Source organism: Tachypleus tridentatus, chromosome 7, assembly GCF_004210375.1.
Source record: "Tachypleus tridentatus isolate NWPU-2018 chromosome 7, ASM421037v1, whole genome shotgun sequence".
NCBI classification, from domain to species: Eukaryota; Metazoa; Arthropoda; class Merostomata; order Xiphosura; family Limulidae; genus Tachypleus; species Tachypleus tridentatus.
Window position 1 is genome coordinate 87,397,991 of NC_134831.1, and position 24,693 is coordinate 87,422,683.

At 32.3% G+C, this 24,693-nt stretch overlaps 2 protein-coding genes and 2 long non-coding RNA genes across 7 annotated transcripts in view; 3 read left to right on the forward strand and 1 right to left on the reverse strand.

Moving 5' to 3' along the window:
• LOC143256124 (exocyst complex component 6-like) overlaps positions 1-24,693 on the forward strand; it is a 415,504-nt gene that overhangs the window by 231,085 nt on the left and 159,726 nt on the right. The gene's annotated exons all lie outside the window — the stretch shown is intronic.
• Positions 1-24,693, forward strand: part of LOC143256126 (uncharacterized) — a 265,056-nt gene that overhangs the window by 8,251 nt on the left and 232,112 nt on the right. The window lies entirely within an intron of this gene.
• Positions 4,780-10,403, reverse strand: LOC143258054 (uncharacterized). 3 transcript variants are annotated; one of them, XM_076517079.1, is made up of 4 exons: positions 10,222-10,403; positions 9,978-10,031; positions 8,774-8,849; positions 4,780-5,299 (listed from the first exon to the last, which is right to left on the reverse strand). In XM_076517079.1, the coding sequence occupies exons 1-4, from the start codon at positions 10,331-10,333 to the stop codon at positions 5,230-5,232; spliced, it is 312 nt and encodes a 103-aa protein (XP_076373194.1). In that variant the 5' UTR covers positions 10,334-10,403; the 3' UTR covers positions 4,780-5,229. The 3 variants fall into 3 exon arrangements, with proteins under 3 accessions (XP_076373194.1, XP_076373193.1, XP_076373195.1); XM_076517078.1 differs by lacking the exon at positions 4,780-5,299 and adding an exon at positions 7,913-8,142; XM_076517080.1 differs by lacking the exons at positions 4,780-5,299; positions 8,774-8,849 and adding an exon at positions 7,913-8,142.
• On the forward strand, positions 12,986-23,991 carry LOC143256100 (uncharacterized). Its single transcript, XR_013031034.1, has 3 exons — positions 12,986-13,495; positions 17,355-17,429; positions 23,009-23,991. It is a non-coding gene; the product is annotated as an uncharacterized LOC143256100 (long non-coding RNA).

Here is a 24,693-nt window from a genome sequence, read left to right on the forward strand (position 1 = left end):
CGAACACCCACATCTCGCTGTCCTAATTTCAACTGATTTTGATTATTTTATTGCTCTTGAATTTCTTCATGTGAGACTGGAGAGTGGAGGTTAAAACTGACACTCAGTGTTTCCAACCACAATGTAGGTTCTACGTCATCAGTCACCTTCAAAATCTAGAGTACAGTTTATACAGTGGAGCCCCTCACTAACGACCCCCTTACTAACGACTTCCCCTGTCATACGACCGGAAAATTTTTGACGGTACCCTGTTTGCATTAAATTGACCCCTCGTGGACGACTTCCCCTCAATCGCAACTAACGACCTACCAAATTGAACAATTTTGATTATTTTACCTCTCACTAACGACTAAGTGACATTATTATGTGGCATATTCTGTGAAGTTACATAGCGGTCTGCCTTCTCATTTATGGCATATTACAAAGGAGTTTAATTATTCCGTAGTTAAACAGTATTACGTAATCTACTTCAACAATAAATCTATTTCCAGTGCGTCGAATCGAAAAGAAGATTAATTTTCATTGGTAAATTAATCTTATTCTCAATGCGCTCAGTGCGCTTATTCTATAGTACATAATGAATTAGTAACACTAAATCGGATTATTTAACAGACAGGATTAGTGTGCATAATATGAAGATTCCTGATAACACAGACTCATGTTTCACCAGAATGTCGAAGAGAAAGTTGCTTAACCTAGAAGAGAGAGTTTCCGTCATTAAACGACACGACAAAGGGGAAACTGCAATAAAAATCGCCACGGATCTTGGAGTTGGTAAAACCCAAATTCAGACAATCATTAAAGAGAAAGAAAAAATTTTGAAAAAGTGGGAAACAGGCGAAAATCCAGAAAAAAAGCAGAACAAGAGAAGATGTCTATACGACGAGTTGGATGAGAAGGTGTGGCAGTGGTTTGTGAATACAAGATCCAGGAATCTACCGGGAAACTAATTCAAGAAAAAGCATTAACATTGGCGTCTCAGCTTGGCAATGAAGGCTTCTCTGCTAGCAATGGATGGTTAGATAGATTCGTAAAAAGGCATAATAAAGTTTTGAAAGAAAGAGTTACAGTAATGCTTTGCTGTAGCATGTCGGGAGAGAAAGTTCGGCCATTTGTTATTGGTCATAGTGCTAAGCCGCGTTGCTTTCGTAATTCTGATATGAATTCATTGGGTGTAGATTATTATCACAACCGAAAAGCCTGGATGACAATTCCCATATTTACCGAATGGGCAAAAAAATTTAACAACAAAATGAAACTTCAGAAACGCAATGTTCTGCTTTTTATCGACAACTGCACTGCTCATGTTGCAATCCCTCTATCTAATGTAAAAAATCGTTTTACTTCCTCCTGATGCAACTTCTAAGCTACAGCCTTGTGACGCCGGAGTTATACAGACCGTCAAACTGCTGTATCGCAAAACATTCTTGAGACAACTTTTGTTTCACATGGATAACGACCAGACGGCTACAGGTCCCGAGTTGTGCAAAAAATCACTCTTCTGAACGCAATTGTGTGGTTACGCGTCGCTTGGCTTCGAGCTAAGACTTCCACAATTGAAAAGTGTTTCTTGAAATGCGGCTTTAACTTCTGTTTAGGCGAAGTGTCAAACGAAAGTGAAGACAATGTTTCAGAAAACCAATCTGAACCCGACTTTAGGCCTGTCTTGAATGTTGTAACTCTTGGCGAATATGTCAACTTCGACAACGAACTCCAGTTTGTGATGATTCAGTTTCTGACAATATTATCGCGTGTCCTGAAGAAATCGAGAGTGATGATGGTGAAGAATGTGACGACACAACTGTAGAGTCTTTCGAGCCAATTGACTGTGCCACTGCAATGTCATATGCAGAAAAACTTCTTACAGTTTGGTCTCAAACACGGCAAAATGGACATTGTAGATTGCATGGTAGCAGTGAGCAAAGACATTGAAACTGTACAATTTTCGAAGAAAAACAAACAAAATTAGTGATTTCTTTAAGAAAATGTAGTTTCTTATCGTATTTTAAGTCTGTATTTGATCATTTTTGTGCGTGTGTAGCATTTTTTCTACAGTTATTTCTTTATAAAAATGTATTTTATCATCGCATTTTAAGTCTGCATAAGCATTAGTGATTTAAGAAAATGTCTTTTATGATCGTATTTTAAGTCTGCATGAACATTAGTGATTTCTTTAGTTTACAAACGTATATACAGTCGATATTTGAAAACTTTGCCTATTATAAAAACGTACATAATTTAAATCTTGGTAACGAATTGGGTATCCACCCTCACTAACGACTCCCACTCATTAACGACCTTTTTGTCGAGGTATTTTTGAAGTCGTTAGTGAGGGGCTCCACTGTATATCACATTATAGCCTGTATCCTGGGGATCCTTTTAATTGGTGCAGCGTCTTTAATTTTTGTTCGGATTTATTTTTGTGTTTATTACAAATATATGTTATACAATATATTAATTACAGAAATGTAAACCGATTTATTATCGATAAGTGTTATACCTATGAAACATTATAAATGCAAAATCTGTTTGATTTGGTACAGCAATTCCTTCTAATACTCTGCTCTATAGGTGCTTTACCCCTTTGTCTTCTGCTCGATTTTTCCCCATATAATGTCACAAAGATGGTGCAGTGAAAAGTGTTTCTTTTACGCTTCCTTCAATTCCTGCAAACCTACATTCGTGATATCATCTTTTGACCTTAGTAAGATCTTCGTGTTTTTTTTATCTCTTATTTTCTTGAGTTCTGTTTGTTGCTTGCCTATACTTCTTCGTTTATATATTTATATGTTTTTCATACATATAGTCTTTGGTAGGTCTGATATAGCACTCCCTTTTGTTTCTCTATTCTGTTGGTACCATCTCGTTTGTCTTCTGTTAACTTTTCTCCCAGGTATTGTCCCAACGTTTCTGCAATGGAGGAACTTTCTTTTATGAATTCTTTCAGTTCCTACAAACCTACATTCGGGATGTCATTTTTTTCACACTTGTAAGGTTTTGATGTCTTGCTTGCTCTTCTTTACTTGACCACTAGTGGTGACCACCAATGGTTCATCAATCTTCTTTCGGTCTGGTATCTGAGTTTCTACTAGCTAGTATGTTTTAAACAATTTGGTTAAATATGGATGTTTTATACTGTTGTCTCCAGGTCTCCCACATAATATAATGCATTTATCTTTATTTTCTTATGGGACACTTTCTCATTGTCCCATCAATAAGTACACACACACTCACATGTGCAGTTTGCCTCTCATTTGGTCATAATATAGCAGACTGGTTCTCACCACTGCAAACAATTTCTTGTAGGCAATTCACTCTTTTGACCCAACATATTCTTCACTCGCTGGCATGTTGTGATTTGCTGGTACTTCTGAATATCTGTAACACGCTCCAATCACTATTGGCACTGTTGATCCATTTGTTAACTTAAGTTGATTGTTAGTCGTGTACTGTTTAACCATAGAAATGGAACTTCCTTCTCATAGTAAATCTGGCACCTTTTATTGATTCTCTTTTTTTTGGCAGCAGCTTCTATGCTGACAGTCAAACTTTCTAGTTTGTTAACAACACCATCTATAAAAGTTGTTATAGCAAGTTTATACTGAGATTTCTGCTGTTGCTTGTTAGTAATGGACTTCCATTCCTTCGCAACGTTACATATTTTATAAATAATATTTCTTTACCCATTTGTCTGTTAACCCCATGTAACCTTTGGTGGACTCCTGTTTCTAGTCAACTACCAGTTTTTGTTTTAAATAATAATATCTTCAAAATAAGACAAACGTATGTACAAAAATTATTTACACCATGAAATATCACAGTTGTATCCAAAACTCTAAATAATTAATCTTTATTTTCAAATATCCACTTGGGCTGATTCAATTACTTAAGACTATTATTGATAATATAAACTATCTTTCACACAATACTTACTTTTACTCACAGTACTATTAGTAAATTATTTACTCAGTAAGTACCCCATGGGTTACAAGAGTTGTATCATAACTTTAAAAATTGTCTACTTCTCATCAAAATCCACAGAGAATGGTTCAATTAATATAGATCCCCCTTTTACAATACAAATTATTATATTTATTAAACTTTGAAACTAACTTTATCATATCGCCAGATATGGTTAATTATTCTCACACCAGCTAACTTCACGTTTTTTCTCATATTGACTAATTTTCTGAGAAAATTCGTGATCCGAGGGTCGCGGGTTCGCATCCCCGTCGCGCCAAATATTCTCGCCCTTTCAGCCGTGGGGGGCGATATAATATGACGATCAATCCCACTATTCATTGGTAAAAGAGTAGCCCAAGAGTTGGCGGTGGTTGGTGATGACGGGCTGCCTTCCCTCTCGTCTTACACTACCAAATTAGGGACGGCTAGCACAAAGCTACTCGAGGGCTATCAACGTGGTAAGTTTGTTTGTATAACGTGGTAAGTTTGTTTGTTTGCCACGTCATACAACTGAACTTAATTAATCACTATTATTTTTTTAAATCATTAAATATTAACTCACCAAATAAATTGAATAATAACTCTTAAACTAAACAGTTTTGTATATCCAAAAAATATTAATTACTAATTTGAAATCATTCTTTCCCCAACTTGTGTGTCTACAGTGAAGTTATAATTTATAAAGCTTTTGTAATAAATAATCATTTTCTTTGAAACAAACATGGATTTTTAAAGCGATAAAACAGGCAATTTTTAAATACTCTATAACTTTTTATTTTCTATTTACATACATTTTATTTTAATTTTTTTATCGATGTGAAGTTTGTGAAAGTCCGGGACAAGAAAACATAAATCGAGAGTCATTGTCTCTTATTAGTGAAGAAAATCGTCCGATCATAGAAGTTATTCTGTTGTTGTCTTGCATCTGGCTTTCTAATTCGGTTAAACACTAGTCAAAAAATTCTTGTGGATCTAACAATGTTTCAGGAGCTTACGTTTCTCAATTTGTCTGTCGACTCTAGTCCTCAGAACCCTCTGACTCTGAGGATTTCCTTTCGTTAAACAAATCTCGCAGTTCTTTGAAGTAGAGAGGTCTCATTGATTTGTATTTCGTAAATTTGTTGTGACGTCTACAAGGTGAAGGTACCTTCTTCCTTTCAGTTAACGGAGTTTCTGATATATATGAGATAATTGGTTTATATTTATGAGGCTGTGTTGTTATAAAATATTTGGCATGTGATCCTTCAAGACTTGTGATAATGTTTGTTATTTCACTTGAGGCATTGCTATTTTGGATGTCCTTCCTATTGGTGAAAACATTCGCCTTTGTTTCTTTCTAAAAATAACAAGAATCATGATAGGTTGATGTTAGTTATCATTATATAGAAATTACCTCTTGAAAATTAATACAATGAAACTACCGATAACTTGGCTATATAAATTTAGTGGACATCAATTCAAATACGTTTTCGAACAACACTTTTATTGAAATATCCAAATTCTGAGCAAACTAATTGACTCTATAAATTGATTTCTAATAAGTAAAAAGGGAAGGGAATGTTTATCTTGTGCATGTCGAAATATTTACAACTTTACTTCTGGGAAAAACTCTGTAGAAAGTACGATATGTCTCCAGTACCAAACAGAACAAAGTGTAAACAATTACTGACAAGCGTTATTAGAAATTTGAGAATTTCAAAAATAATCAAACTAAAAAATAAATTGAAATAAAAAAACGTTGGTACTAACAACTATACTTTTAAGAATGATAAATTGCGTGATGTATATTTTAATTTAGTTGCTGCAATTATCAAGAATTTTACTCTACGTTGTTTTTGTTGGGTTTTTTTTTATCAGAAAACTTCAAAACGGACAATCTGTGTCTGCTCACCATGAGCATTAATACCAAACTTTTAGAGATATTAGTGTTCGGTCCTATTACTGGGCTCCACCAGATGTCCTTAATCTATGGATGCCTTTGTATTTAAAATTCGAATATTTTAATATTTGTTTGGAAACAGTTTAACATCGAGGTGGCGCTGCGAAATTCATCAATATCGAAATGAACTAAAGCGCAAAAAGAATACAAACACGACAATAATAATGCTTCATAAAAAGTAAAATAAAATACATTTTTTAACTCTATGTGGTGCGTAAATGAGTCCAATGTTTTTAATTAGAAAGTTTCTAGCTAGCATAAATGTAAACTTGTTAGAGAATTTCTACTGTTTAAAATTTTGGCATGACGAAAGGGGTGTTTGAACATCAGATAAGATACATCAAAGTTCTACAGTTATCGAAGCAAAGAAAATTTGGCAAATGCCGGTTTGTTAAACAGCAAAAGAAAATAAGCAAATATAAATGTCCCGGCATGGCCAGGTGGTTAAGGCGCTCGGCTCGTAATTAGAAGGTCGTGGGTTCGAATCCTCGTCACACCGAACATGCTCGCCCTTTCAGCCGTGGGAGCATTATAATGTGACGGTCAATCCCACTATTCGTTGGCAAAAGAATAGCTCAAGAGTTGGCGGTGGGTGGTGATGACTAGCTGCCCTCCCTCTAGTCTTACACAACTAAATTAGCAGTTGTAGTATATGAAGGATGGAAGTCCTCACATTATACATTATACGTATATATGTCTCTCTACTACTAAATGGAATGAGTACAACCCAACTTTACGAGGTAATGACTCATAAACAGAGTCATGCAGTACAAATCTATAGAATAAACATTTATTAAAGGTTTGGAGACGGCTTGAATGGTAATGAAGAATATAATGGTATTATATATAATGAATATAATAGTATGTAATGGTATTATATACTAGCGCAAGTGCTAGTCCCTTGGACGGAATTTACGTAACTTTATAATTAATGAAAAGTTATCTAACGACATGAATAATTGTCTCCCTTATATGTGACCAGATCAATGAAAACCATGAGATAAAATACTGATAAAACGCCTTCCTTTCCCCGTAGCGGGCTTAGAACCATAATTTGAAACAGCTTCTATCCAAGTGGAACCGTTTTAAAATGGTCATATTAGAAGCATCTTTCATATATCTTCCCAAATGTTAATACAGTAGAAAATATGTATTTTTTACAGTTTTGTTGTTCATACATTTCACTTTATACTTTGAGTACACAGATTAACAAGAATATCAGGTTATACTTTTGTTGCTAAGCGACATGGCATAAAGTTGTTGTTGTATACCTATACCAAGTTAAGATTCATCCGTAACTGTGTCAATAACTGTGAAAACACATGACTCATAAACAGAGTCAATAGAGTACAACAATTTCCAAAATGTTTTGAGATGGCTGCAATGATAAAGAAGAAACCTGTATTATATGTATTTATCTACACACAACGTCTCTAGAAGCTGTTATCAAGTATCCATTTAAACCGACTGCAATTTCCTTCTAAAAAATCGATACCATTAAATTTAAACGTTTCTTATAAGGTGGAAGATTAGAGTGTAAAGTTTATAGCCTTAATACATTATATTTATAACGGTGTCTAAACTTCACGCAGAACACCAGCATAAAATGTATAGAAAGTAAGTAAATATATGTGACTGAAGGTATATTACATTCTTGTTATGTTCGTCTATTTGTGCTCTACCCACCACGACTATCGATAGCCGGTTTCTAGCGTTGTAAGTCCCAGACACTCGGTATGAAATAGTGAAATGTGATGACATTTCCCGTTATCACAATACTTACTTCAGGAAGATGAAAATTCTGAACGTTTTTGGCCCTCTTCTCTTTTATACTTTTACATTTTCTCTTCTCGTTTGTATTAACAGACTGATCTTCATCTCTTTGTGGTACAAGTGAATATTTAATTTTTTTTTCTATCATCTTTATTTGTATGGTCTTCGGTGTTAGCTGATTTTACTCTTTTACATCTACAACAATTGCACTTCCAAATAATGACACTACAAAAGAAAAGCGCTAATAAATAACATGGATGATTTAATTTGACTCTTATTTGTACATCAGTGTTATGTCAATTAAAAATGGAATATAATTATAATCTAGAAATAATAATATTTAACAACGACAGCCACAGGGACGTTCTCTCCCAGTGGAACGTTAGTAAGTATATGAACATATAACACTAAAATAGGCGGGTTCAGTTCCCCACGGTGGACATGGCAAGTTGACCCCTGCTGCATCTCTTTAAAATAAAGATAACAAATGTAAACAGGAATAAAATGTTATAGCTCAAGAGGGATAATTGAATAATTATTATACTCGCTGATAAATTTCAATTTTAAGACCATATTGAAATAAACTGAAAATCATTAATTAGTTAAAGAACTTTTTTGAATGAAAATGCCTTTTATATTTATCTCAAGTACTCAATTGTAATAATTTAGGTTACCCATATTTTACACGTTTCAATTTCAAGTATTTCTACTGACACGCACATTACCTTATTGTATTTACATATAAAAAACAGTTTGAACAATAACATACTTACAAGGAATGTTTTCATCAGAAGAACTTGTAATATTGTAAAAAGTGATCCACAATTTAAGCTTTAAGTGAATCTCCACACTTAAAATACACTTTATTGTAAACTAATGATGCTAATTTCCCCTTATATATTTCTTATTAATGCAAGCGTTTGTAACCTTTTGAATATTTATCATTCTAATTAAAATAAAGTAACTAATATATTTTTTATTTCTCAGCCCCTTTAAATTCATTATTAAGTATATACACACATGGTTCAACTATTAATAACTTAGAAATTATATTAAGATCTATTCAACAAAACATAAAAAATACTGTTTTGTTCTTACCTTAGAAAAATTAACAAAAGTGGTATTCCTACTGCAGCAGTTACCAATGGAATCGTATGTTCTGACATGGATGGTGCTGAAATGGAAAAATACAAGTTAAAAGAAAGTTAGTTAGTCAAGTGCAATTTGTTTTGTTATATGATAGTATTGGAGAAGGCTACGTTTCATTTGGTATACTTACAGTGAAAATAACAAGATAATCCACAGCGTTCTGAGTTATTTATTTATTCTATTTTCAAATAGAATATTTATTCTATTTATTTATTGAAACACGTATAAGTTTAATGCACATGGATAAAACAGTACAGGTAAAGAAGTGTAAAGTATCACTTTAGATTTACTTTTTTCCTTGATAATCCAAGTAAAGATATTTACTTATCATATCTTATGACAATCAAATACACTGACTGTGTTTTTATATCAAATCAGGATGATCATTTGATGCGTCACGTGACTGACCACCATTACAGCAGTTATATATATTTGTAACAAGACAAAAGGCAAAAGTAACAAGTTCTCAGACTTCCAAGGATGTATGATTGTCGACACTGACTTACTAGCAATTTGTAAACTGAATACTGTTTATATGTTTCACTATTCAAAGAAATCTGTAATTAGTGTCTAAATGAACTACAAACGAAAGAGAATATATTGGAAAACTATTGGTAACAATTCAAAGGGAAAGTACATGGACGGTCTTTTTTATTGTAAACTAATGTAAAACTCTGTTCGAGTCAACCAGTTTTTTATAAAATAGTCAAGGTTTAAATAATACAACAATACTAGGAGGAGGAAAATACTTATGGCATACAATTACTGGTCCAAAAACTTACTTCAGACAACAGAAAAGCTCAAACTGTGAACAATGAATTAGTGGGAATGATAGACGTGGTTTGGTGAATCGTGTTTTACCTGAGTTGCTATGAGTGGTGAAATGGTAAGATATTTATTATTTAGAATAGAAAATAATGTCCACAATGTACTGGAATATTATAAGAGATCGGGTCTTTACACATTACTACATTTTTTACCTTCATGAATAAGGGATTGAAGAAATTTAATGGGAAGAAAGAACAACACTCGTCAACACAAACATCGTCACAGTAATATTTTTCCATCACGACATTTTGTCAACAACCTTTCCACACATATTATTTCACGTTAAAGGTACGTTTTACGTAATCTTATATGTAGCATAACTTACTTTTCCTTGGAGAAGGAACGTATGTTTCTTCCTCCGTTCCTGGTTGACTTGGATCTAAGAAAAAAGCTTGAAATGTTTACAATGTTAACTTTGACAATTAAAAATAAAATAATAGATGGAGTATATAATAACTAATTTATTGCTTAGTTTGTTCGAAACAGTTTTTCCTTTTCGATTTATTTAAAATTAGAATTCACAAATACTGATCACACATATAAACGCTTTGAAGGAAAGCACAACTTACAACACAGGTTATGTCTCAGTGTGAGTCCTTCAGGACATTGGTAGTTTTCATTAGGTTGTACGCATGCTAAAATAAGGTATAAGATGGTTTGTAGTTCAAGTATTGTTGACATAAGAAATAATATTTTGCACTATTTATTTGTAATTTAGCACAACACTACATCATGGGCTATCTATGCTCTGCCCATCACGGATATCGAAATCCGGTTTCTAGCATTGGAAGCACGCAGACAGTTTGCTGGTCCACTAAAGTAATTTTTTGACCTGATATGACACTTTAGGCTCATAACAAATTATTAACTACTTTTCTTCGTGAAAGCTCATACATTGGAAATCCTGTAAGGTATAAACAAAATCTAACAAATATAGCTTATCTTGTTCTTTATCTATTGTATCGTAGGTCACAGGAGGTTTCAACTCAATGTATTTTCATAATTAATAATAAATAAGGATATACAATGCTAAAGTTAAGGGTTCGATTTCCCCTCGGTTTGTACATTGGATATCCCTTTGTAGCTTTGCTATATGAAAAACGCAAATTTTGGTAATTAAAGGCCCGGAATGGCCAGATGTGTTGAGGCATTCGACGTGTAATCTGAGGGTCGCAGGTTCGAATCCCCATCACACCAAACATGTTCGCCCTTTCAGCCGTGGGGGGCATTATAACGTGACGGTCAATCCCACTATTCGTTGGTAAAAGAGTAGCCCAAGAGTTGGCTGTGGGTGGTGATGACTAGCTGCCTTCCCTCTAGTCTTACACTCAGATCAAAATTAAAGATATGCTCAGTAACAGATATAGTTAATCAAATAAGCTCTTCAAACTTTCTTATTTCAAATGATAAGAATGTATCGTTTCATCGCTTGGATGTGAAAAGTGGCTAAACAATGTCTCTGAATACCAGAACTTACTGTGTGTTTGTAACAAAAGAAACATTTTTCTGCTATAACACTGTAGCATTTAGTAATTTCAATATTTTCACAGACGATTAAAGAAATCATTCAACAATTTTGATTTTTTAAAATTATTTGTTCTATGACTTGTAAAGAAAACAACAAAACCTTTCTAATTTCTGACATAAGGTTATCTCGTTTTCTGACTTCACGGAATGTCTAATTTCATTAATTGTGTAACGCTATTAATTAAATTTATTCATATCTATGTATGTATTTAGTTATTGTATATAATAATAATAAATCAAAAATTATTTCGTAATGATAAATTTATATCTGCAGACAAGTTTGATTTTCAACATTTTAACACCTCAGGCTTAACGCGGAAACAATGGCGGTGAGCTGTATGTTGGTAGCTGGAAAGGTGATTTCATGGATTTTGGAAAATTAATGTACAATCATTAAATATATGTCGAACTTATAACACTTTACATAAATTGTAGTAAAAATGGATGGAATCCGATCCATAATTTAAAGTTTTTTTTACTTCTAAACACTACCAAAATCGATTCTTATAAGCATTTACCTTCCAAGAAATGAGTGATGAAAATTGCTTTTTGTGCTTTTATCTCCCAGTTTTTTGAGTATTCAATAACACACTTATACACACCGGTATCAGAAAAATCAAATTTATAAATCATCAAATCTCCCGTGGCTTTGTTTACCCGAATTTTATTATCGTCTGTTGCTATTCCACCGTAGGGGCCAAACCAATAATACTGGAAAACATCAAAAGTATATCTATTGATTCCAATGCTATCGGGGACACACGGAATCACCTGTGGGGCGCCAAGTACAATATTTTCATGTTTAAGTTTGATGTGTGCAGGCATTGCATTTACTACAGCATAGAATGCCATAAAAATCAATGATTTGAAAAAAAACTTCACCATCTCTATATCTTAAAATCTGCTTGCAGTAGTAGCTTTAACTTTTTACAAAATGTCTCCTAATTATCTGTGTTGCTAAGATACTGTTTCATTGTTAATATTATAAATATTGTAAGCACGTAAGAACAAACAATATGATATAAAAGTTACGGAGTTCCGGATTAAACACTAAAAGCTGATAAAAGTTATGGAGTTACGGATTAAACGGTAAAAGCTGACAAAGTACAGAAACTAAAAGGTGTGAAATTTATGATGAGGCTACAGAAACCAAAATTCCATCTTTACACAGTTTTGATTTGAATTTAAAATATATAAATTCAAAAATGTGTGAAAAAAACGTCTAGTGGTTACGTTATTTTTATCACAAAATAAGATATTGTTGTTTCGCATCATGCTTAGAGGCAACAAAGAAACACCACAACAATATATCATAAAAGTTACGGAGTTCCGGATTAAACACTAAGAGCTGATAAAAGTTACGGAGTTACGGATTAAACGCTAAAAGCTGACAAATTACAGAAACTAAAAGGTGTGAAATTTATGATGAGGCAACAGAAACCACAGTTCCATTTTTAAAGAGCTTTGATTTGAATTTAAAATATACAAATTGATACGTGTGAAAAAACATCTAATGTTTACGTTATTTTATTACAAAATAAGACATTGTTGTTTCACAATAATACTTGCTAAATAATCACAATTATTGTTGTGAAAATAGTTCAAACAACTCGCCTGGCAGGTAAATTACATATACGGAATTTAAAAAGTTTCTATTCTTCCCTTAAGTTTCCCAAATTTGAGTTAAAATATTAAAAAATAAAAGCATCATAAACAAACTGTTTACATACTGGTTGGAACAGAATTACAAGAAAAAGAAATTTATTTATTTTCTCCCATGAAGATACCTAGGGGGCTGAATATAAAAATCGTATAGTTAATAACATCATAGGCCTAATATCAATGTCTTCTGACAAATACAATGAATTGTGATCACACTCTATCAGTTTAGAAAACGTCTTCACCGTAAGATTCGTTGCTTATATAAATATTGTTCTTATTGTGTTTGGTCGTCGGCAATGGATAGGACAAAGTATAGTTGATATAATATTGTACATGTTTGTTTTTGAAAAATTCGTGAGTGCTTACGAAGCACATGAGGTAGATATAGCCCAGAGTGCCGGTTTTGTAACTATGGCTGGAGGTGCAAGCAACCCTGTTAATGGAATTATTTGCAATTATTCAGTGAGAGACTGGTCAATCTGTGAGTCAGCCACTTTCTCTTGAAGTTATTCATCTCATGAACAATCTGAACCTGTTCATTCCGAGAAAGATTTTTATAGCCTTTTTCCACCACAGGATTTTCTCATGTTTCCCTGTACACCTCCTGCAGAGTCATCTCGGTCTAATATTGCGTATTTAGGTATGATTTCTCAGGTATGTGATGTTTTATCCCTTTTTATGAATTCCTACAATCCTCATCCTTTTTTGTTGTATGATAGTTCTCAGTTCTTCTTTACCATATTTAGTTTTCCGACTTTCTTTGGATATTAGGGTTCATACAAAGCAATTTACTTCATAATTGGTTGAGAGTTCCAGCATGTCTTGCTTCCTATGTGCTGTGGATAGTTTGTTTGACGAACCATCAAGTAGCCTATCCGTTTTAAGACTCACAGGTGTTGGAATCTATTTTGCCAATTTGGGAGTACCCCCTGACTTCCAGTGCTTTTAACCCATGCCTCTGTCTTATCCTTACTTTTGTGGTATTTATCTACCATACATTTACTTTCAGATACTCTGTACAAAAGTCCTGAGGTTTATGAGGAACAGCCTCTCCTTTGTTACTTCTAAGATGACTCATTTTTCATTCTCTACTCTCACCTTGCATACATAATTTTTCTGTTGTTGAAACGTACTGGGTCAAAATGCAGCCTTCTGTCAGATTTATTTGCTGCCCACTTAGGAAATCATGTGTAGCTCTGTTTCTTAGTATATTTTCAAACGTATTCCAAACCCTTTGGAATTGCATGCTAGGAACACTCTATCCTTTCGTTTTTGGTAGCTCATTTGCCACAGTTGGAATCGAGACAAGCCCCTATTCCTGTTTCCCATCCTGGTGCTTCCCAGCTTTTACCTGTTCCTCTTTCCAGGTGTTTTTTTTCAGTGTAGATCATCATAATATCAACAGTACCAGTTGATAACTGGATGGGAGCTCAGTTGTGTGACTTTCTTCCCCCTTGGCAGTGTTTCACCACAGATTGGTGGATTATTTGAACATGTCCTATGCTTCCTTTACCTTCCTCTTTTTATCACAGATATCCATTTCTTTCCTTCCTCAGGATCACATTAACAGCCAGCTTCTGTTGGAGGTAGTTCAAGACCTTCTGTCCAACAGAACATTGAATCTGGAAATCATCTCTTTCACAGTTTCTATTCCAGCTGTTTGTTGTTGTTATTAAAACTGAAGACTGGCTATCTGTCATAGTCTTTCAATCAGTTTCTAAGTCTCCTTTTTTTGTTTTATAATATAGAGTAAAAGCAAAAAACATAAGGTTTTGCACATTGTAGTGAATATGTTTGACTTCCTCCTTCAATTATACTTTATCTTATTGTGGAGGCAGGGCTGAATTATTTATTAGGCACAGTGCCTAGTGCCTATGAAAACTATAGGTCCATGAAAAGTTTCCTTAAAAGTTAATTTTTGGTTTAACTTATATGGCTGGTAGGGCCAACAAACAATAGGTGCCTACGTCCTACAATCGCCTTGATACAGCATGGTGGAGGAACTTGGGATTGTTCTGGTTCTTTCCCTTCAACTGTCTTTTGTGTAGCTTATTCTGAAGATGTTATTTGTCTTAGGTTGGTTCTGGTCAATTTCTCTCTCATACACGTTTTTTTCAATCCAGGTCATCAGGTTTTCTAAGTTGATATACCATTTTCTATTCTTAACATACTCTCTCTTCAGGAGTCAGGGGTTTGATATCCCTTCTGGTCTCATTAATTTCAGGTGAAGATGGTATGATCCTCATTCTACACCCACCCTCTCTATCTGTGTCAGTTTCCAGCAGCACAGATTTTGGATGTAGTTGTCAAGTACAGTCCATCATGCCCTAGCCACTTTGTGTCTGGGGACACTTCCATTTTTCCCCAATACTAATTGGATTTACTTCTCAGTTTTTGTCTACCAGAATATACAACACATTTCCCAGATTGGTGAAGAGTATGGCTGGTTTAGAAGTAGTGTAGTCTCCCACATCATATCTACATATCTAATTCTTTAGACATAAGGTGTGTCCTTTGTACTCTTTCAAAGGGTGCTTCTTTTCTTCCCTTGCACCAATTCAGTGTGTGATTCTATCTGATTATATAAGCACAGCTAATGTACCATATCAGAAGTTAGTTTTTCTATACATAAAATGTGCTTCCTCTCCACTGAAAATGAGTGATTCAATTCTCCACTAAAACTCAAAACAGTAATTTGATAGAACTGAATAGAGGAAGTTGCACGTATAATGAGTGTATAGCACTTTCCTTTGTGGAGGATTAACCACGATAATTTGCATGAGGGACATTAAAATGAGTCATTTCCAAAGGAAGGGAGGAAAAAAGGCTTGTGGCATGTTTTTCTTTCTTTTTTTTTCACATAGAGGGCAGCACTAAATGAGACTAGTTATATGAAATACATTTTCTGTATAGGAATCATAACTTTCACTGTTGCCCTGCTTAATATCTTATTTTGTTGAAAATCACCTATATTTTCATGAAAATTGGGATCATCTAGAAATTTTTCCTTCTCTCTAGTATGTTTTCTTGGCCTCCAAATTAACAAGGTGCCTTATATCCAATTTTATATTGTAAGCCTCGATATGGATATATCATCCAGTTGTAAAAGAGACCCAAGGCATCTCTCAGTCCTAACTTGTTATTTTAGAGGCCAAAAAAACATCCTGGATGGAGGGAAAAATTTCTAGAAGATCCCAAAAGATTAAAGTCAGTGAGTTTAGTACAAAGGTAGATAAAAAAAAAGATTTAAGTAGGTGATGCAACTTTGAACATTTTACAGTTTTAAGTCAGCATTATCACACTAATAAGATATAGTGCATAATGTAAGCCAGTAGTGAAAAGGAAAGGATGGTTTTCTGTGGACAAATATTTAGTCCCATCTCTTTAAGTAAGGTGTACTTTCTCTGAATTCAGCTTGACAGTGAGGATGAATCACATATATTAACCTGGTTTTGCTTGTGTTATTCAGTTGTTATAGTAGTGAGCTGCAATGTATGTATAATGTAAATACTGTGGTTCTTGGGACACAAACAGCACAATATAAAGATAGACGTTAATACAATAACAGTTTCATTATTTGACTATTTTCCATATATTGCAACAAAGGAATTTCTGTTGAATTAGACAATGACTGAAGGTGGAAATTTTGCATTTAGCAAACACATTATGCTATGATCTTTTTATGGATGATTTATGGACAAAATTGAAAGTGCTTTTGTTGTTATTTTTTAAAGCTTTTAACATCTGGGGAAATAAGGTTAACATAGTATATGCAAATCAAGAAATTTTAAGAGTTTGGAAAATTTGTACCTTATGGACCATCACACTTTAATGTTATTACCTTAAAATTGAAACTGTTTATTTAAACCACATCTGAAACATAAAACCATTTTTATCAAAATCTAATTTCAAAGATACCCAAGAATAATTAACTTCTTAAAGTTTTAGGTCAATTAGGAATTGTATTTTTTTTTAATGAGATTTAGTTCTCTGTGAAGAGATTTATTTTTGTTGTTGATTAATTAATGAAATTCTTATTGTAGTTTTGTTCTTATTTATTTTTCAGTTGTGTAAATAATCAGAATACTTAATAGTCTTACACAGTATTATTTGTTTAAGGGTTCATTTATCTTTTAAGAACAACTTTCAGGTTTCCTGCTGCCCTTGGAACTATTTCATTGTAAATCATGTTCAGTTTTGATGGCCATAATAATGCATTATTATGAAAATACTTCTTTCATTGTAGTAAGTTTCTACAAACGTTGATGAGGTCAATCTTATTCCACACATTTTGATATACTTTTCACACAATCTCCACTGCATTTGGATGTTGGCTTTCTAGACTATGTTTAAGCAGATCAAAGACAAAAACGAAACAGCATTTTATGCTTCAATAAAACTGAATTGTGTTGGCAATCCAAATATTTTATGTTAAGGCCTTTAAAACAAATACAGATAATAATTATTCATTAATGGATATAAACTAAACTGAGTTCTTTTTTGTCTTCAATAGTGTTTGCTAATTCAGAACCTGTTAGAGGGTTTGAAGAAGGTGCACTCCCAGATGTGCTTTGCTGATCTTAGGCAGGTTAGTAAACCTTTACAAAACTCTACTATTTAAGTTCATATTAAAAGATATTACAAGTAATGTAAACATTGCTTTTGGACTAAATACATTTTATGTGGTTGCTGTAGAATAGTCATTAATATTGTATATGTATGTAACATAGACATATATTATGTATATAGATATGTAATTAACAGTTACATTATTGAAGACATTAAACCTTGAAGAATGATATATGCTCATTGGAAGAAAAGTATGCAACTCTCATGAAATGCCTTTCAAAAATGAAACTAGTTAATGAAATAATTTCCTTAAAACTTGATAACAAACTTTCATTAAAGTAAGTAGTTTCAGCAAAAGTTTTATTTTGTAAATATTTTTGGGATTTTTCTGATAAAAATTCATTATTTAATGTAGTTATTTACACTTGGACTCTGAGTAGTTCACATGCAAAGTAATTTTTACATAAAGTATAAAAATAATACGTTTTACCTTACTGTTTCTACATTTCATTTGCATAACCTCTAGAACCTCATAAATGAACATCAATTGTTGTTTTTTAAGGTAAATGTTTGTACTTTTTTTTTCTCTTTTATGCACCGTATTACTAACTCTATTTGTCATCATCAACAGAGAGTGCAGGGAAAGGTTTTTAAAATTAACAAAAATGTGTACATACCTTTAAATCTTTATAGAAATTTATTAGTATAGTCACATCTTTTTCACATATTCATAATTTAACGTCTTTATCTTTTCATTTATAGTTTATTTTTAACTCTCCTTTAAAATTCTTTGTCACTATTTATTCTGATATGTTAACTGATACCAGTAGGCCTTTTATGAAGAAGTTATTTTGAGAAATTCCCCACATAGGTGTGTTGCCAAAACAGGATGGCTGTTACAGATACCATCTTGTTTATAAAGCTTTCACAATCTGTGTAACAAGTTAAGCTTATAAAAACAATTAAAACACTCAAATAGGATTTTTAAAACATAAATTATACACAGTCAACTAAAATATAAAAAATAGATTTAAGTACAATTCAACTGTCTCTAACTATAGAATTTTGAGGTAACAAACCACTGTAAGTGCTGTAGACAATAGTACTGCAGGCTGTTACTTCGACTTCAGTACAAAACTGTACACCAATTTCATATTAACTGTTGGTGGAGTGGAGTGTACACTGAGCTCTTTATAACATCTTTGCACACTTGTATTAACTAATTACTTGTACATCATAAATTTGTTTCCAAAGTATAGAAGATTGGCATAGCACCCATAAAAGGCTGTAAAATCTATTTCTCTTCTGCAGTGGATTCAGTTCTAAGACTGCATATATCGTATGTCTCAAAAGGACATGTGAAAATACATTGGCATCTAGACAGTTGTATGCATTGTGAGCTTATGTGTTTACAGTCAGTTTCTGTTAAATTGGAGATTTTTTTTATATAACTTGGATCATGTGACAAGCAAACTATGTGAGCAAAATATTTATTTTAAATGTTTCTGTTGTAACAAAGAATTAAAACTTGGATAACATAAACATTAAATTATATACTATAATGTTAATTTCATTCACATGCATGGATTGTAAAGATGTTTAGTTAAATTTTGCACATAATTCAGTAATTTGCATATAAATTAATTTTAAAATGCTGCTGTTCTGATCAGATAAACAGATATGACTTTCAGTGTTATTTTGTTTATCAACACTACTCATCATTGAGTTTCTGATGTGAGTACTTAAGACTATGTCATTTAAATGCTTCTGTGTGCATTTTAATCTGGAATTTTTTGCCCGTTGGCTTCAGTCAAGAACACTTTTTATATATCTGGGAACCAAATATATACACGAGATTTACATTCATTGTCAGTGACATCCGTCAATATATTTATGGCATTTGTACTCGTGATTATAAATGTCACATATATGTTTGTAATTGATACATTTTTTGTTGACTTCGCTCTCTTGAACTTGAGTAATCCAGTTACATGTCTTATCACAGCTGTATGTGAGAGTGACTTATTTTGTCATGTAATTCTTGGAATTGTGATTTCTTCATGTAGTTATTTGCTTTTATTCGCTTTTTTTATTATTTTTTCTGTTGACTAAATCACTGGACCTTTCTACAGGCTTTAAAAGAAGTTCAAAGTAATTGTTAATCAGATTGTTTACTTCTGCTATAATTATTTTGGTGAACTTTGTATTTGGTCATTCTAATTTGCTTGAGAAACATCTCTAGAATACTTTAGAATCCTCTTTTCTTAGTCTTGCCTGAAACATCAGTCTAGTCTAGTTATCTGAATGGTAAATGGTGAACAAGTTTTTGTATTTGTCTTGTCCATCCCATAGTTCTGATGCTCATGAACTGTCATGGTTAGTAACCTGTATGGTCACTTCAGCCTGATTGTTAATTGAGAACTTTTTTATTAACGACTAGGTACCAGTTATTCATTACTTTTTATCCTGTGTTTTGACAAATAATCTGCTTCCATATTCTTGGAAATCTCAAAGAACTATTTATTTTGTAGTCGTGGCTGAAAATCAATCATTAGTCTTCTTGATACAGAGACTGGTTGATATATATATATATATATATATATATATATATACAGTAGTTTAAATATTCAGTGACCATCATGGAGGTCTGTTTTCTCTTTTTTTAACTCAAGGGAGTTTCACATTTGTATCATGTGAATTTTGTTGCATATTGCTTTTTCTTTGTATTAGAGGATGTGTGTCTCAGGTTAATAGGCTGGCTTTTATTGGTCACTAGCCATTGTTAGGGAAGGTTGTATAAAGTTTTACTTGTACAGGTCTCATGCTTTTCTAGGTACAAGGAAGCACTGTGCTGGTCTACAGTACATGGAATCCTCTCTTACTTCACAAAAGAAATATTGTTTTTATAAACACCTAAAGTTAAAAAAAGGATAAAAAACAGTTACATTATTTAACTAGTGTTTCAAGCAACTGCCCTTCATTAGGTTTGATATTGTTTAAGGTTATTTAATTTTCTCAAGTTTCAACACAACTGTTCATTGTTATTTGTGAATCTTTTCCACTTTTAGAAAGAAATTAAGGATGTTTATTGGATAGCATTGTTAAATTCTATAAGAGTATGACATCATTCTTAGTCCTAGAATTAATGACCTTTGTGCATCTGTTAAAAAAATTTCAAAACAACTTTGTATTTTTTTTTTTTATCAATATCACCTATATTTTAATTCATTTTTCTATTTCCCATATATTAGTATTGTTTCCTACATATTAATATCACCTATATTTTTATTCATTTTTCTATTTCCGGTATATTAGTATTGTTTCCTACATATTAATATCACCTATATTTTTATTCATTTTTCAATTTCCGGTATATTAGTATTGTTTCCTACATATTAATATCACCTATATTTTAATTCATTTTTCTATTTCCCATATATTAGTATTGTTTCCTATATATTAATATCACCTGTATTTTTATTCATTTTTCTATTTCCCGTATATTAGTATTGTTTCCTATATATTAATATCACCTGTATTTTTATTCATTTTTCTATTTCCCATATATTAGTATTGTTTCCTGTATATTTTTTTACATTATCATTTTCTGTAATTCCCATTCCTTTTTATTTTTTATTTTTCTATTATGTGAAAACTGTTTTAACATCTTTCTAACTGTTGTCACTGCCATCTTTCATGTGATGCACACATTTTTTTATGTACATCTAAACATGACAGGAATGTCTTCTGTTATTATTGACAAAAATGACATCAACATCTGTACTTGTAATGTGCCCTACTAATCATTGCTCTTTATTATCCTAAAAAAGGAATAGTCAATCTAGTTAAAATATTTTATGTCACCTTTACTGGGTTATATGTAGTACTGATAAAGATTTAAACACTCATTCAGTTTCACATGTACATAAACAGTCAAAGGATTGTTAGGCTAGTTTGGCGTGCTTGAAATGAATAGTGTATTTTGTTCAGTTTAAAGTCTTGCTCAGTATGTTAGTTATTGCTAATTCTTTTCCAAAAGTTTAGTAATGCATTTGAAAGCCACGCTGTGTAACATTGAATAGATTCAAAATAGTTATTGGTATCTGAATAGACCTATTTGCTTAAAAGTTCCACCAGTCTATAGAAATACAGAGATAAAAGTTATAGTTTTGTAAATCACCTTTTGAGTATATGCATAAAGATTGGCTCTGCTTACTGTTACTGGGAAGATTTTAAATTTTTCATGAAACATTAAGAACAAGTTATGAAGTACTTTATAAAAATGATAAAAGTAGCATGAGATAGACTCAAAAATTCAAATAACTTAACTTTATTTTAACTAAACATTTTAGTAAACTGAAAACATTGAAGATCTACATGTTGCATTCTTTGGAAATAAGAAGCTTTATGGCTGTCAGGTATTTACAGTGTTAAAGAGTATAATGTGTGTGGTAGAAGGAACACTCTAAATGTCCCTCTGGTGTTAATATATATAATAAACAGTTTGTGTCATGCTTCTTTTTTTTAATAGTAATGGTATACAATTTATATCATTGTTTTGTAACAAAACTCCCAATTGATATTGTTAGGTCAACTATGGTATTTATGTTGTGAATGTTTAATATACATATTGGTTTGTTTTTTATTCTTGTTAACTTTGGTGATAGAACAAAACAATTTAATTCAGAAATTATTTAGATTTAGAATTGATATTTTGTCTTTATTGAGCTTAGAGTAAGTTATCGCACAGTACATTTTTAAGCTTAATTATAAAACAAATAATACCCTAGGCTCACTTATTGCACCACCATAAGTTAAATAGCATTTTATTTATATTTTTTTAAGTTGTTAATTAACATTGAGGTATAGACAAAAGTAAGATAAAAGTTACCAAGGGTTTCAATGGAGTAGTGTTTCAACTAAGCCTTTGTTATAATAATGTTTTACACCCAATGCTTATATTTAGGCCATTAAATACACCTTCTGTTACTAATGTTAAGATCAGATGATAGCTAGTTGTGTCTTAGTGTGAATGTGTAGTATTTAAAGTGCGTAATTCCCTCCAGTTTTACACTGTTAAATTAGGGATAGCTAGCTGACTTCCCTCTAGTCTTACACTGTTAAATTAGGGATAGCTAGCTGACTTCCCTCTAGTCTTACACTGTTAAATTAGGGATAGCTAGCTGACTTTCCTCTAGTCTTTCACTGTTAAATTAGGGATAGCTAGCTGACTTCCATCTAGTTTTACACTTCTAAATTAGGGATGGCTAGTGCAGATAGCCCTCGTGTAGCATTGCATGAAATTGAAAAACAAACAAACATAATTAAAGATGTATTAACTGTGGAAACTCTACCAAGTAAAATAGTTCCATATATTTTTTGATATCACATCTTCCAATTATTTTAGTTTAGTCACAGAGTCCATCAGTCTCCTTTCACTAAAACTGATTTCTTATTATTACTTTCTGACTTATAGTGTACAATTCCTTCTTCTTGTAATTTTTGTTAGTTAATTTATGTATAGCAGTTTACTTTATTTTGGTGCACTGGAATTTATCTTGCAGAATTTTTGTAGTTATATTTTCTTATAACTTCTAGATCTTTTCATGACATGGGACTGGGCAACCTACTTTCATGACTATGGACAAGAAAATAGTAAGTATTGAAGAGTAAACCCACAAGTTGCTGTAGTTCTGCTTGAAAAGTAAGTGGAACATAAAAGTGATCAAAGTTAATTTTAAATGTCACTATAACTTGCTTTATTATAAATTGTTAAAGTCTTTCCAATAATTATTATGCATGTTTTGATTTTAAAAAGGAAAAAGGAAACGTATAGCCACCTAAAAAGTTGTATGTTTAGTTACCTAGTTATATGTTGCCCTTAAGAAACCTGATACTATTGATGTCTTACTCCAAGACATGTCCTGCAAGATGTCAAGTTTCATTTTTTAAATTAAAAGTTAAGTCTTATTTAGTTTCTCAACTAGTCTTTGACAGATGTAAATACAAATTTAGAAAGAATGAAGGTAAGATGATAAATAGTTGTAGACTGTGATTAAAGTAATGTTTTATTTTTTCTTTCCTTAATGTTAGTTTATTTTTAGTATTGGTTAAATTGTTTGATATATATATTTGTTTATGAGGATTATTTTGCATTGTTATCTTAAGATAAGTGTTTAGAACAAAACTAAACCTCCTAAGCTAGCTGAATTTTGTGTTTGGGATTATAGCAAAAAATTTGCTTGCATTTAGGGTACCATGACAGATGAATCAATACCTTCTAATCATCATAAGTATGGTGATATGTTAGACGTACATAATATTCATTACTCGTTTAATTTTTATTTGAACTATATAGGTATTTTGTTTTGATCAGAAGTTGGAAACAGTTGTAGATTTTATTACCAAAATGTTTCTCTCTGTAGATGTTTTTTATCATAGTTATATATTAAACATAACTTGAGAATTCTCTGTATTAATACCATAATTATTAATGAATCAGTTTTAATTGTCCAGAGTTTAATAATAGTTGAATGTCTGTTGTGTAGTCAGTTAATCATACATGCATACAATTTGCACATATTCACTACTCACCGCCAGCTCTTGGACTACTCTTTACCAAAGAATAGAGGGATTCATCGTACATTATAACGCCCCATGACTGAAAGGGTGAGCATGTTTGGTGTGACGAGAATTCGAACGCGCGACCCACAGATCACGAGTCGAAAGTCTGAACCCACCTGGGTAAATTGGTACATGCTCTCGCAAGTGTTGATTTTGGTACATGTGCGCGCATATGTGTTTCAGATTTTGTTTTCTTTACTATTTTCACGTGTGGTTGATTGGAGTAGAGACAGTGATTTCTTCTTTCATTCAACAGATATAGATATACAAGGATTAATTTGCTACATGGTTTAGTAACTGCTGATTTTGCAACAAGATATTCTGATTCTTCGATTGTTTGTGAATGGAGTTTTTCTCCTGCTATGTAACATGGATGAGAGTGTATTTGATTTTAAGAAAACAAATAATAATTTATTGTCTGCAGTATATTAATAAGCAATGTGAAATAGTTTTATACATATGATTCTGTACACTTTTTTTATACAACAAAGTAACAGTTTAATATGAATTTTGTAAATCAAACGTTTTTCAATCCGCTTTTGACGGTGAGGTATGTAGTTCTCTTCAGCGTCGAATAATTCTGTAACCGATATAAGTTTCATTTACAATGTAGGTGTCTTATACAAGGGTTCTAATGCAATATCAAAATGAAAGAACAC